The sequence below is a fragment of the Centrocercus urophasianus genome, unplaced genomic scaffold (genome assembly GCF_019232065.1).
Source record: "Centrocercus urophasianus isolate 14NV4802_14NV808 unplaced genomic scaffold, USGS_Curo_1.0 seq_29, whole genome shotgun sequence".
In the NCBI taxonomy this organism is placed as follows: Eukaryota; Metazoa; Chordata; class Aves; order Galliformes; family Phasianidae; genus Centrocercus; species Centrocercus urophasianus.
In genome coordinates, this window is record NW_024884855.1 from 7,363,297 (window position 1) to 7,376,072 (window position 12,776).

At 57.8% G+C, this 12,776-nt stretch overlaps 2 protein-coding genes across 2 annotated transcripts; one reads left to right on the top strand and one right to left on the bottom strand.

The window, feature by feature from the left end:
• Positions 1-182: 182 nt before the first annotated feature.
• On the bottom strand, positions 183-8,502 carry LOC122165313 (testis-expressed protein 2-like). Its single transcript, XM_042828178.1, is given in 14 exon segments — positions 183-808; positions 910-1,030; positions 1,378-1,590; positions 1,717-1,854; positions 1,961-2,093; positions 2,247-2,346; positions 2,459-2,605; positions 2,791-3,008; positions 3,277-3,580; positions 3,652-3,852; positions 3,926-4,782; positions 7,593-7,729; positions 7,731-7,992; positions 8,286-8,502. Coding segments are annotated over 14 exon segments (3,174 nt in total). The 3' UTR covers positions 183-682.
• Positions 8,464-10,791, top strand: MSRB1 (methionine sulfoxide reductase B1). The gene is made up of 4 exons (XM_042828201.1): positions 8,464-8,555; positions 8,772-8,914; positions 9,013-9,127; positions 9,689-10,791. Exons 1-4 carry the CDS (start codon positions 8,501-8,503, stop codon positions 9,718-9,720), a joined length of 345 nt encoding a protein of 114 aa, XP_042684135.1. The 5' UTR covers positions 8,464-8,500; the 3' UTR covers positions 9,721-10,791.
• Positions 10,792-12,776: the final 1,985 nt, after the last annotated feature.

A 12,776-nucleotide genomic window follows, 5' to 3' on the forward strand; every position in this document is an offset into this window, starting at 1 on the left:
AGCCTCACTGACTGTCTGTCCCCTTGCCATCTCCTGCATGCACACACACATACACACGTGCTCTTCTTGTTGAGCACAAGCCACATACTTCTCTCTGCACAAGACCCCTGGGCCCATCTGGCTCCCTCAGCAGCCCCAGGATTTCACATACAATGACATGGCTGATAGGTAAGACTGGCCAGTGATGGATTTATTCAGATTTTGGATTAGTTTCTCACCCATTTTCCTTGCAGCCCAGCTGCCAATGGGAGGGTGTGATGAGTCTTGGAACTGTGGTGCCTTGGATCCAAGGTGATCGTGACTCGTTGAGTGCAGAACCTATCTGGGTGTCCTGCACCCTCTTTGGGAATCAGACAGTGGAAACTACGGCCCTCTGCTGCTCTGGAGCTGTCCACTTGGTTAGGAGGAATCCTGAGATGCTGGTGGGAGGTGTGTGAAGTTCTTGGGTGTCCAGCAAACCCCTTCCCCTGGGTCTGCTTTGTCTCTGAATTTTTTCTTGCAATATTTAAGGAGCAGGCTCATCTACAAAGTGCAGGATGCTGAGAATGAGATGAACTGAGATGCTCAGGTCCCATGGCATAGTACTGGATGCCATCAGTGGCCAGGCCTCAGCTTGGTGATGTGTCCCAGTGAGGTCCCTGAGCCTTTTGCAGTGTCTCTATCCTTCCCATAGGGCTGCACTTCAGAGTCTCTTTTCTCCCCTGGCTGGAATGTCCCTGGGCAACTCCCCAGTGACTGGCTGAGGATTCAGGCCAGAATGCATTATAGGAATGATGAGATCATCCATGTTTGGCATCACCAAAATTTTCTGTAAAGAGGAATCCAGAATAACAAGAAATTGATTTTGAGTACCACAACTGACAGGGTTTGCTCAGCCCTTTAGTGAACCCAGCCCTTAAGGTCAGGCACCTGAAATTCATGCTGCAGCTTCTTCTCAATCCACTCAGTGACATGTACAAATGTTACCTCCCTCTCACCCAGCTTTGGGCACACCTTCAGCTCCAGCTGGGGTGGAACTCGGAAGCTGTACCTGTGAGGGGAGAGGATGGAGGCAGAAAGCATCATGTCCCATACACGTGGCACAGCCCACATGACCAGCTTGCCAGAGGCCTCACTGCTGGATTCTGGGGACCTGTGTCCCAGGAGGAGGTAGCCAGATTGTGGTAGGAGGGGTACATCCCAAAATTGCATTTTTGCATCTCCTTTCAGGTGGAGACCAGGAAGGTCTGAGGGTCCTTTTGGGAGAGCAGCCCTGGCTTGCTGGGACCCTAGATGAACCCACATCCCAGCCCTGGTTTCTTGACCAAGCCACAGGGAGATGGGAAGATGGCAGGAGGATGCACATGGAGCCCACCCAGAAGGAAGGAGAGCTGGTACCAGACACGGTCAGTTGGTGGCGGTGGCACATTCACAGCCAAGGTGCCTGCCAGCTCCTGCACCTCCACCATCAGCAGCAGTGGTGTGTTGGAAACTTCCTCGATCTTCTTTTTGATGAACTCATTTTCCGTCGCCTTCTGGAAGTACTTGGACTTGGCAATCTTATCCACAAAGCGCAGGATCTTCCGGCCCGTGCTGTTGCTGCTGACATGGCTGAGACGAGGGGACCCACAGGATGAGACCCCTCAGAGACACAAGTCCCTTTCCAGGGGTCACCATGAGGTGGTGGGGTGCCCTCCTGTACCCCTCAGCATCTCAATCCCAGAATTTCCCCCTCACCCTTCAGTGCCGGGTGGTGGGACTCGCTCCCCTGGGGTTCCAGCAGGCTCTGCGGTGACAATGTCCTCCTCATCAGAGGAGCCAGCACTGGATGACTCTGCATCACTGTCTGCCAGCAGGATGAGCCGAGGCTTGGTCCTGTGAGTCCATGGCTGCATCAGTGCAATGCCATGGGAACAGCACCCTCTCACCTCGCTCAGGTGGAAGGATGTGGGTGAAACCCAGCCCTGTAAGGTCACCTTACCCTTCTCCGCTTGGCTCCACCTGGCTACTGTCCTCTGCAGCACCCTCCTTCCCCAGCTTGCAGAGGTTCATCTTTGTCTCAAGGGTCATCTGCAATGAGCCGCTGTAGGTGACCTCCATGTCCACCCAGAGACCTGCCAACAAGAGAGGGAGTGAGCCCCCATCAATGCCACAATGGCTGCTCATGTGCTTGCTAAAGCCTCCCTGCTTGGGATCCAGGCTGGCACCTTGATAATAGCCACCATGGAGCCAGACCTGCTGTTCCTGCTGCTCTGCAGGGTTCTTACCTCGCTCATTGATGGTGGGCTTGGAGGCACTGAGGATGGAAGGAATGGATGTGCCCATGTCCAGCTCTGTCAGTTTCAGCTCATTCATAAAATATGGGAGCTAAAGGAGGGGAACCACGTGGGGATGGTCACCACAGCCTGGCACCCACCAAGAAGATAGGACAGGGTTCCTGTGGGTGCTGCCATCTCCTGTGCCGATTCCTGCTTCTCACCTTGATCTTGCTCAGCTTTTTCTGGATCTTGCTGGACACCTGCTCGGCCCAGTAACGCTCCCGGAGGAAGTCCCAGAAGATGCGCCCTACCAGTGCATTCACCCAGGCCACACAGCCCTCACTGCACCCAGCTGTGTCTTCACTGAGCTGTGAGTGGGAAGAAGCCACGAGTGCCTGCAGTCAGTTGGGACCCCATGGGCTGGGGCCCTGCACTGCAGCTTAGCTGCTCTAACCATGGTTTTGAGAAGGAGATGAACACCAAGGCTGGGAGACAGCAGTGCATGTGGTTCATCAGCTCTGCTCAGTGCTTGCATCCAACTCTGGGTTCTCACCTTGGTGGCTGCGGGGCTGCCCAGTGTGCTGTGAGGGGGGCTCTGCTCTGGGCTGCTCCCCGTTTCTGCTGGCACAAATTGGGCCATGTAGGTGTTGTAATCCAGAAAAATCTTCTGCTGAAAGATTCCGGCCAGCTCCTTGGATCTGATGGCAGAGGGGATGTCCTCAGTGCTCCCACTAATGCTGCTGGCACCACTCTGTGCAGCCGGTTCTTTGCCTGGGGACACAGGAACATGTGCAAGGCTGGCTGCAGCAAGAGGTGATGTGTGCAGGATGACGTGCCATGATGCACGTGCAGCGATGTGCTACATGACTGCCGTGCACACACACCTTATGCTGCAGAAAGGGAATCTTGCAGGCTGGAGGACTCTGCATAGGTGAGCCCTGTTTCTGCTTCTCCTTCTCCCTCCCCATTCACTGGTGCCTATCTAGAGCCCATCCTCCCAGCACAGGGCTCCGGATCCCTCCCAGAGGTCACATCTCACCTGGCCTGGCTTCACCATGGCTGCTGCTGGGGGTCCCACGGCAGGCTCGCAGAAGATGATGGTACCACTCCTCCTTCTCCCTTCCTGTCCTCCCAAAGAGGTACAGGCACCTTTCCCTGCAGTTCCCTGGGATGTCCTGGCCAGGTGCCTGCGGCTTCCTCGTCCCTTCTTCCCCTGGCTGCTCTGTGCCATGCTCATTGCTGCTCCTGTGCTCTGTGTCTGTCTGCTCCGGGAAGAAGATGCAGATGGGGTACTTCTTGTTCCATAGTCGCTTTCGGGCCAAGCCGGGGGGGCAGAGGGAGACCTGCAACATCAAGAGGAGCCATGAGGCACTGCGTGCTCCCTGAGAGGGGACAATCCCAGCTCCCAGGGCACCTTTGCACCACTCATATCATAGCAGCGATGGCTGACGAAGGCGACATCGAGGATCTCCTCCGCGAAGGTGGCCTGGCGTGGGATGTTGCTTTTGGGGTAGGACAGCTTGAGGGCGGCCCCATCCAGCGTGGCCAGCACCGAGTGTGTGAGTGACGGGTGGTACAGCTCGGGATCGTAGGTGTGCAGCTGGTTCAGCCAGCCCTGTGGGGACAGAGCCGGCCGGCCGTGGGCTCCCCAGTCCACCCCACAACGCCTACTGCTGCCCTTTTCCTACCTGCAGGCCGCGGGCTCCCTGCAGGCTGTCTGGGAGCAGCTCGGGGCGCAGGCGCGGCAGCGGCGGTGGCTTCAGCAGGAGGAGCAGGACGGCGAGCAGGCCCAGCAGCAGGCCGCAGGTGAGGCCCAGGCAGAGGCCTGCAGCGTAGGGCGGCAGCGGCAGCACCAGGTAACCGTAGGTGAGCAGCGCGACGCAGGCCAAGGCCCGGCCCGGCACCGCGCCCCCAGGCAGGGCCGATGGCAGTGGCTGCTCCGGGGGCTCGGCCTTGCGCCGCGCCACCTCCACCACCTGGATGATGTCCCCGTAGGAGCAGATCTCGTAGCGGCAGTTCAGGGTGGGTTCCCAGGGGCTCCAGTCCCGCGCTCGCTGCCCCCCGTCCCCTCTGCCCCCCGATTCCCCTCGCCCTGGGCTGCCCCCTGCCTTTGCCTGGCCCGCAGGGCCGCTTTCCTCGGCCATCAGGCGGCTCAGGCGGCTGAGGGGCTCCTGCACGGCCTCTGACAGCCGCCTCCTGGTGTCCTCCAGCCTGGCCTCCCGCAGCCGGAGCAGCGTGGTGCGGCTCTCCGACGGGGACACACTGGGGGAGGATGGAGCCGTGCGGGACTTGGACGGGCCCAGCCGTGATTGGGGGCCCCGTGGGACGTCAGCCAGGAGCATGGAGAGGGGCTTTGTGTCCCCCTCCGTGGGGAACAGGGTCACGCTGCCCTCCCTGCCGCGGCCATTCTCCCTGGTGCTGGCAGGATGGGACTTTGTCCCGTCGATGTCCCTGTGTCGAGGAGAGCCCGGGGATGGTGCCAGGGCTGGAGAGGCCTCCGCCGCCACTGCAGCCTGGTCTGCCATCGCTCGCATCACCGACGGTGCTGCTGAGAGAAGAGCAGAGAGCAGCTCAGCTCGGTGCCACATCGAGACGCAGCACATCGCCGCCAAATGACCCAAGGCTGCCATGATCTGGCTGCCTCTGGGCCTAATTTGGGATATGCCTTTGGGGACTGGGCTGCCACCGCCAGTGGGCTCGCTGGGGTGCCTGACCTCCACCGCTGCCCCTCCCCTTGCAGCATCCCCACAACAGGAGCAGGGATGAGCCTGGGGCTGCCTCGTGCCTATGATCTGCTTCGTTGAGATCTTCAAAGCACTTTCCTACCATGAATTAATTACAGGCTGCATCGCAGCTGCCTCCAACTCCATTTATATAATCTCATGCTTCGTGGCTTTCACTTTGCTCCTCATTTACATGAGCCAACTGTTAACCCCAAATAATCATGTAGGATGCTCAAGGAGAGCACAATGCAGCTTCTGGAGCTAACAGCCCACGGGACCCAGTGCAAGATTCATCCCTGCTCTGCTCCATACTCCTGCAGGATCTGCCCAGTCCCAAGAGTGCTCTCCTTGTGTTAACTCAGCAAACCCAGCACCAGGTGGAGCCCTGTGTTCTGGGGCTGGAGCCATCCAGCCTGCAGCACCAGCCTGGTGGTTCGGTGCCTCACTGCCCCCAGTGCCACAGCTGCCCCCAGTGCCACCCACAGCCCTCCTCAGCCCTCAGTCATACCTACCAGAAATCCCCAATGCTCGGGGGAGCTGCCTGGCTGCTGCTCCCTGTGCCGGGTCAGAGGCAGGCCAGCTCTGCTGTGGTTACCACCTCTCCAGAATTCCTGGGGTTTTAGAAAGCTTAAAAAAGAAAATGGAAAAGAAAATGACTGTTTCCTGAGAGACCATTAGCACAGTGGAAGACTGAGATAATAATAGCCTGTGTTTATATGGGAGTTTTCATCTGGCAGGGACGCCAAGTACAGCGGGGGCTATACACACTTGTGCAAATGCACACTGCAGTGCAGCCACCTCTGGGGTGCGGGGGAGGCCAGGACTGTGTGGAGCAGTGGGAATGGAACCTGCAACTGCCAGGCTGGGCCACCAGCAGCCTGCAATGGTGATGCATGGGATGCCCTATCGAAGGAGCTTTGCTTGGAGCATGCGCCACTGGACAATGGCTACAAAGGTCAGAAAGCCTCTCAGCCAGACCCATCCTTTCTGCTTCAGATGTAAGGCTGTGAGCCAATCTGGTGCAAAGAAACACGAGCTGCAACCTGTGCCTGCCTGGTGCCTTTGAGCATCTTCCCCCAAAATGCTCCCCTGACACACACAGTACTGAGCACTTCTGCTGTACTTCACTGCTCAGCATTGGCTCACACCAACAAATGACACCCACATCCTCCCAGGCGGGCCACTGCCAAAGTAATGTTTGCTTCTGTTGAAAAATCAAGCAGAGTTAATTGACAAATTAATTTCCAGCAGTCATCTCCCATTAATGAGAGCTGCTGATGGCCACTCACTGGAGGAAGGCTGGCTCTGCTCACAGGCTGGTGGCAGAGCTCTGCCTCATCTCTGAGGCTTCTTTCAGCCAGCCAAACAAGTTGGAAATCCCTCCTCTAATTATCTTCACAATACACTACTGCAGGAACCAAACCGCCGTGGCTATTAGCACTGTAACTGGAGAGCTCTCCACATTATCCCATGATTAAGGACTTTGATGGAAGTCACACTGCAGCCTAAGGACATCAATCTGACAAGTGCAGACTGCTTCTCGGCAAAAACGGAGAGCTTTGAGCACAGGCATGGATTCCCCTCCTGACAAGCCTCCAGTCAGCACAAGATGGGCTGGACAGGTGCTGCTTAACCAGAGACTTTCTGGCTTATGCTGGCTGGAAATCTGTGCCCAGAGGTTCGTGCAGTGCTTCAGTGTGTTTGGAACCTTCCCTGCCCCTCCCTCTCGTTTGCTGACAATGAATTACAAAGGAGGCACCTTCCAAACCACACAGCAACACAGCGTCCTCGGATCCCCCAGCCCTGCCCCGTGCCTGCCACAAACCATCAATCCCTGGGGCTCGAGTGGAGCGTGCCTTTGCCTGAGACACACGTCTGACCTAATTTGAAACGGCAGCATCCAGAGGGCAGGAGTGCGGGGGTCTGCACATGATGGCCCCCCGGCTCTGCTCCTGACCGAGAGACGTGGCCGTGTCCGTTGTCATTAAGAACCAGAGCCCATCGGAGTGCTTTGCTCCAGGCCTCCGGGCTCCTGCAACAGCGGCTCCTCAGGACAGTCACCTGCACTTGTCCCAAAGGCCCTGGTGTTTTTGCTCTTGCAATCTCAGCGAGAGCCCATGGACTGAATCATCCAATAATATTCAGACACAGCCAGCAGCTCGCAGTGCCAGGTATTTCAGAAGGAAAAGGAAGCGACGCACAGCTCATCGCCTCCCAGCGCCTGCAGTTCACCTTCACAGCAGAGCTGTTCCCTTGCAGCTCACCGGGCTGCTGCCACCACCTCCTCCCCTTGGAGCCCTGAGCTCAGAACGTCTCATACCGTCCCCCGGCGAGCCGTGCACTGCAAGGACGGTCCCCACAGAGTCTGGAGCTCTGCTGTGCCTTGCTGAAGTGGCAGGAAGGGCCACAACCCCTGTTGAGCCCGTGTCCCATAGCGACCCACAGCGACCCACAGCTTCTGTCCCCTGGTGCCGGCAGCCCGGCCCCGCACTGCTGCCCGTGCACCCCTCCGGCAGCACACAGGGCTCTCCACGGGTGCCTAACCTCTTTCCTCCTCACCCAACACGCCGTCCCCAGAGCTTCTCGCTGAGCCCCGAGCGATGAGCCCCAGGGGCTACGCAGCCTCCAGCACCGCTCCGCACTCTCGTACCTGGCTCGGACGGCAGCTCCGGGATGGGTCGGTCCCGGTGCTGAGGAAGGACGAGCGGTGCTGGTGCTGCCCTGGAGAACTGTGCCGGGGGAAAGGGCCGGTGTGGGGCAGTCCCGGTGCTGGAGGATCCTGTGCCGGTGAAGAAGAACCGGTGCCGGTATCGAAGGGCTAATGCCGATGCTGGGCAGAGAAGATCGAGGCCGGAGCCGGTGCTGGAGGTGAGCGGTCGGACCTGCTCCTGGTCTCGGTGTGGCGCCTGGATAGACAGTGCAGGGCTGCGGCTCGCCCCCTTCAGCCGCGGTGCCGGGAGCATCTGCAGGACCCCGCTCCGCCCCGCCGAGCTCCGCCCCGGGGCCGGTCCCGCACGACTCCTTCGGCTCAGCTGCCCCCGGGGTTGTGGGGAAAGAAGCGGGAGGGGAGAACGGGGGCCACCAGTTCCGAGTCCGCCCGGGAGCCGGTCCGGATGCTGCCGCGGGTTAATTAACGGCAGCAGCCGATCCCTCTCCGTATCCCTTCCTGATCCTGCAGGAGCTAATCCTCCTCTCCATCCCTGCCTAATCCTGCAGGAGCCGCCCGTTCCCGGCTGCGGCTGCTCGGCAGTAGCCCTGCCGTTAGGGGCTCAGGAGCTGCGCGTCGACCCCACGCGGCACACGGACACAGGGACACGGGGCTCACAGCTCCCAGAAACGCCAACACCGGCGGAAGGAACGCTGCCACCGTGGGCTGTAGGGAAAGCGGCGGGGGGAACCTCGGCGTTGCGGGACGCCCCGGGGCTCCACGGCGGCTGCGTCACGGCGCCATCTCGCGGCCGCGGGGCCGTGCCGGTACCGGGGGCGGTGCGGGTACCGGGGGCGGTACCGGGGCGGAGCCGGGCGGCAGCGGACGCAGCCATGTCGTTCTGCTCGTTTTTCGGAGGCGAAGTGTTCAAGGACCACTTCGAGCCGGGTGAGCGGGGCCGGGTGGTGGCGGGGAACCCCGTGTAGGGATGGCGGGTTCCGGACCGCAGAGCCCCGCTCGCTGCCGGCTCTCCGGGGTCGGCAGTTGTCCGTGATGGCTAAAGTCCAACGCACGTGGGAGTCCCGTGGTGGCTGACGTGGCCGCCGGGCGACTGGGAACGAGCGGGGATCCCCGCGGCTGACCTCCTCCTGCCATCCTCCCCAGGTGTGTATGTATGCGGCCGGTGCGGCTACGAGCTGTTCTCCAGCCGTTCCAAATACGAGCATTCATCCCCCTGGCCGGCCTTCACCGAGACCATCCACGAGGACAGCGTGTCTAAGTGCAAGGAGCGTCCGGGGGCCTTGAAGGTGATGACTGTGAAACAGCTCCCCAAAAACCTCAAATCCTCTTTTCTTTACATTGTCTTTTTTCACTTGTTTTCTAAACCTTCTCTTTATATTGCCAGGTGTCTTGTGGCAAGTGTGGCAATGGGCTGGGCCACGAGTTCCTCAATGATGGCCCCAAGCGGGGGCAGTCCCGGTTCTGAATATTCAGCAGCTCACTCAAATTCATCCCTAAAGGTGAGGGATGGGGTTTGGTGGTGCCTCCATCCATGCTGTTATTCTGGGGGGAACTGCTGAAGTCTGGCCATGCTGTGAGGGGGATGCACTGCTCCCAGTCCTAAACAAATCCCAAACATCTCAACTTGGTCAGGCCCCATAGGGGGACCTTGCTCAGTTAAATGCAGGGTGATAGAAGTGGCTGTAGGTCCCCGTGTTTCAGAGGAACCTTGGTGCTGCAAAGCAGGACAAGAGGCTGCTGGAGGATGGGGCTTTGCTGTGTCCTTCCAAGCAGCAATCACATGTCGGTGTGGTTATTGCCTCTGCTTTGTGCATAGGGAGGAAGTGCAGGGAGGACAGTGCTTCCTTCCTGTATGGTTATTGTGCTTCTTGGTTCCCTGGTATCAGAAAAAGTAAAACAATTTTGGAGGCTGCCTCTGTGTTCAGGGCAGCACCCAGCTGTGCCATGCTGTTCTGTATGTAGGATGGCAATGCTGTGCATGGCAAAGTAACTGCATAAAATGGGCGGGGGCTCTGGAGCCAGGAACACAGGCACTGATTTCTTTCTTTCTCTTCTTTTAGGCAAATCAGACAAACACCTACAGGAGAAGTAAGTGAGCTGCTCTACATGACCGTTGTGAGGAGCCATTCTCACAGCTGGGATGTATGGGAGCAGGGACTGTGACGGAGCCCCTGGTTTCCCAGTCTGCTTTCCTGCTCCAAGTCACCTCGGTCCTGGATGCTGGGAGGGAGCTGGGGGTGGGGAGAGGGGCTGCTGAGCTGCACGTGCTGGCAGGCCTTGTTTGGCACAAAGTGTGCTGAAGGCTGCAGCTCCTGCCCTTTCCCCCTCCCCAGCCATCCCTCCTCCCAAACAGCCCTTCCTCTGCCCATGACAAGCAGTGTGTGCTGGGACTGTCACCATCACGGCCAAGAAGGGCTGGCTGTGACCCATCACCGCTGCCACCCAGAGCTGCTCTGCTGCCATCTCCTGCTGGATTAGCTGGGATCAGAGTCTGGGTTAATCTCTGGTGCTATTCTGGGCTGGGATCATGGTATGAATTGTCCTCTGTAAATCCTCCTGGGATGCGAGGGCGGTGATGTTTTATGATCCTGCTGGATGGCAGCCAGGTGTTTAGCCCTTTGCCATCTTGCACGTAGCAGAGGCAGTTCTGGATTCACTGTGACCTTGGGGCTTGGTTCCGGCCTCCCACCGTGTGTGTCACTGTGCTGTAACCCCAGTGATGTTAACGGTTCCCCCTGCTGCAGGGAGGCCAGAAGCAGCCCGCTGACTGCACCTCACACTACTCAGGCTTTACGAATCACGTTTGCATTCTCTCTGTGCTCAAAAGGGCTCTGGCACTGATTTCTCCTTAATTCAGGGCCTGATTCGTGGCCTTCCCTCACCATCCTGCTTTGTTCACTGCCCAGAAACCAAATCCTCCTCTTTGACAACAGCGTAGAAGGATTTTTGAACACAGCAACCCTTTGTCTGACCTTTGGGTCTGGCATTGCATCTGTGGTCTATGCATGTTATGGTTTGGCTGCACTCTGGGCACTTCGGAGGCTTTTCTCTGCATACATTTAATCTCTTCAAACCCCTCTGGCACTGAGAAGAGCACTGTGTCCGCTTGTCACTGCTGGCCTGGTACCTCCAAATGCTGATAATAAACCACTGATTCACTGTATCAGAGAAATAGTTTTTTTCCTTTCTTCTAAAAATCATTTCTGCTGGCACTGTGGTGCTGGGGTGTCCACCCTGGGGCACTTCTCTGCAGGTTTTCTTGGCGGTTGAAGTACACTGAAGGTCTGCAGGAGGCAGGAGCAGAACCTTTGCAAGGCATTGCTACATGTGTCCATTCTGTGTTCCCAAAGTCCTGGCCAGCGACCTGGCAACAGATTTCCTCTATGTCTCTGGATCTCCAGACCTGAGCTGTGAGGGGCAGCCATGGAGCAGCACAGCACCCAGCGCTGGGGCTCTGCAACCTGAACGGTCTGGAGTTGATGGGAGCTTTATTATCTTTACCCTGCCTTTTGCTGTCTGAAAATGGAGATGCTGATGCTTTAGAGGTCTTTGGGCTTTGCTGGGGTTGCAGTTTAATTGGAAAGATTTTCTTGTTCTTTAAATTGTATTTTAGCTCAACTGCAGCTGGGTTTAGGCTGTTTCACGGCGTGTTCTCAGTGAGCTCCCCAGCTTCTGGCTGAGGCTGGTTCTCTGGGCTTTGCATCCCCATAGTGCTGCCTTTGTCCCCAACTGTCCTGGGCTGGATTCAGCCTCTGATGGCTGTTACTGACTGCTAATCAGCTTCCTGCTGATTGATTCCCTGATCTGCTGCTTCAACTCTGGCCTGGTGACCTCAATTGAGATCCAGAGGCTGGAGGGGGGATTGTCCACATCCCCATCCTCATCCCCAGCCCCATCTCCGTCTCCATCCCTGTCCCCAGCCTGCTCCCCCCGCCCCACCAGTTGGATTTGGGGTATCGGAGCGGACAGCAAGGACATCCCGCATCGCCCCCGGCGCCGCTTGCAGTGCGCGGCCGCAGACACAGGAGGGTGCCAGCGCCGTTCCCAGCCCCGAGCAAAGCTGCAGCCTCCCGCGGCTCCTCATCGGGGAGTGGATTTTCCCATCAGCAAAGGGACAGCGGCCTCTGGGAGTGGATTTTCCCTTTGATTTTCCCAATGGAAAAACCACCCCGAGGCGACAAAGCCCGGGATGCTCCAGCGGGGCTGAGCGGCTCTACCGAAATTCCTTCAGAGCCTCTGATGCCCGCGGAGGTTGGGGCAGGGCTGCAGCAGGTGGTGCTGCGGTGAAGGATGCGGCCCCTGTGCCCCTCCAGCACCTCTGACCCCCTCCCCTCCATCCTCCTCTGTCCCACGGTGATGGGCTGCACTCAGCGGTCCTTTCCCCGCCATTAATCCTCGTTTTACTGTTACACTAATGACAATTCTTGCCTTAATGAGAAGGTTTTGCTTAGTTGGGCAAAAGAGGCCCCAGATTGGCGACGTGGGTTTAATGCCATCAAGGGCTCCGAAGACAGAAATTGAATTACGTTAGCAGGCCTACGTAAACTTCCCCGCTTGTTTAAAAGATCATTCATTTCCTCCCCCCGTAGCCTCCGGCTGACCTCTATTTTTAATTTTTTAATTTTTTTTTTTATTTGCATGGCCTCTTTGACCCCCCCTTGGCACGGCTCCAGCGGTGGAAAGGCGAACGGCCGGAGCCCTGCGAGCCTCAGATTAATTCTCCTAATAAAGCCGACAAGCCCTATAGAAATTACGTTAGGCGAGGAAAAAGAAAATGACCTGCAGGCATTAGGAAGCTCTAATTACCGTTATTCCTTCGAGCCACTCGGCTGGGCGGGGAGCCCTCTGCCTGCCAAGGGTTTCTTTTACTGCACACCCTCCGTTTTGTTTCGGTTTGAGTGGAGGGCTCCGAGGGGAGCGCACCTGTAGAGCACATCCACCAACAGCCGGAGAAAATTAAGGGCTTATTTCACTCCATTCACTGATCATAGGTCTATCTCAATGCCTCCACCTTGCAGCCACCTCTCGCTATCACTGCTCTGTTCCACAGAGTTTCCTCCATCCCAGGAAACCTTCCCAAGCCAAATGTGGAGAAATTCATTCGCAGTTTGCGGTGCATGTTAATTAGGGAGTTAATGACTGGAACAA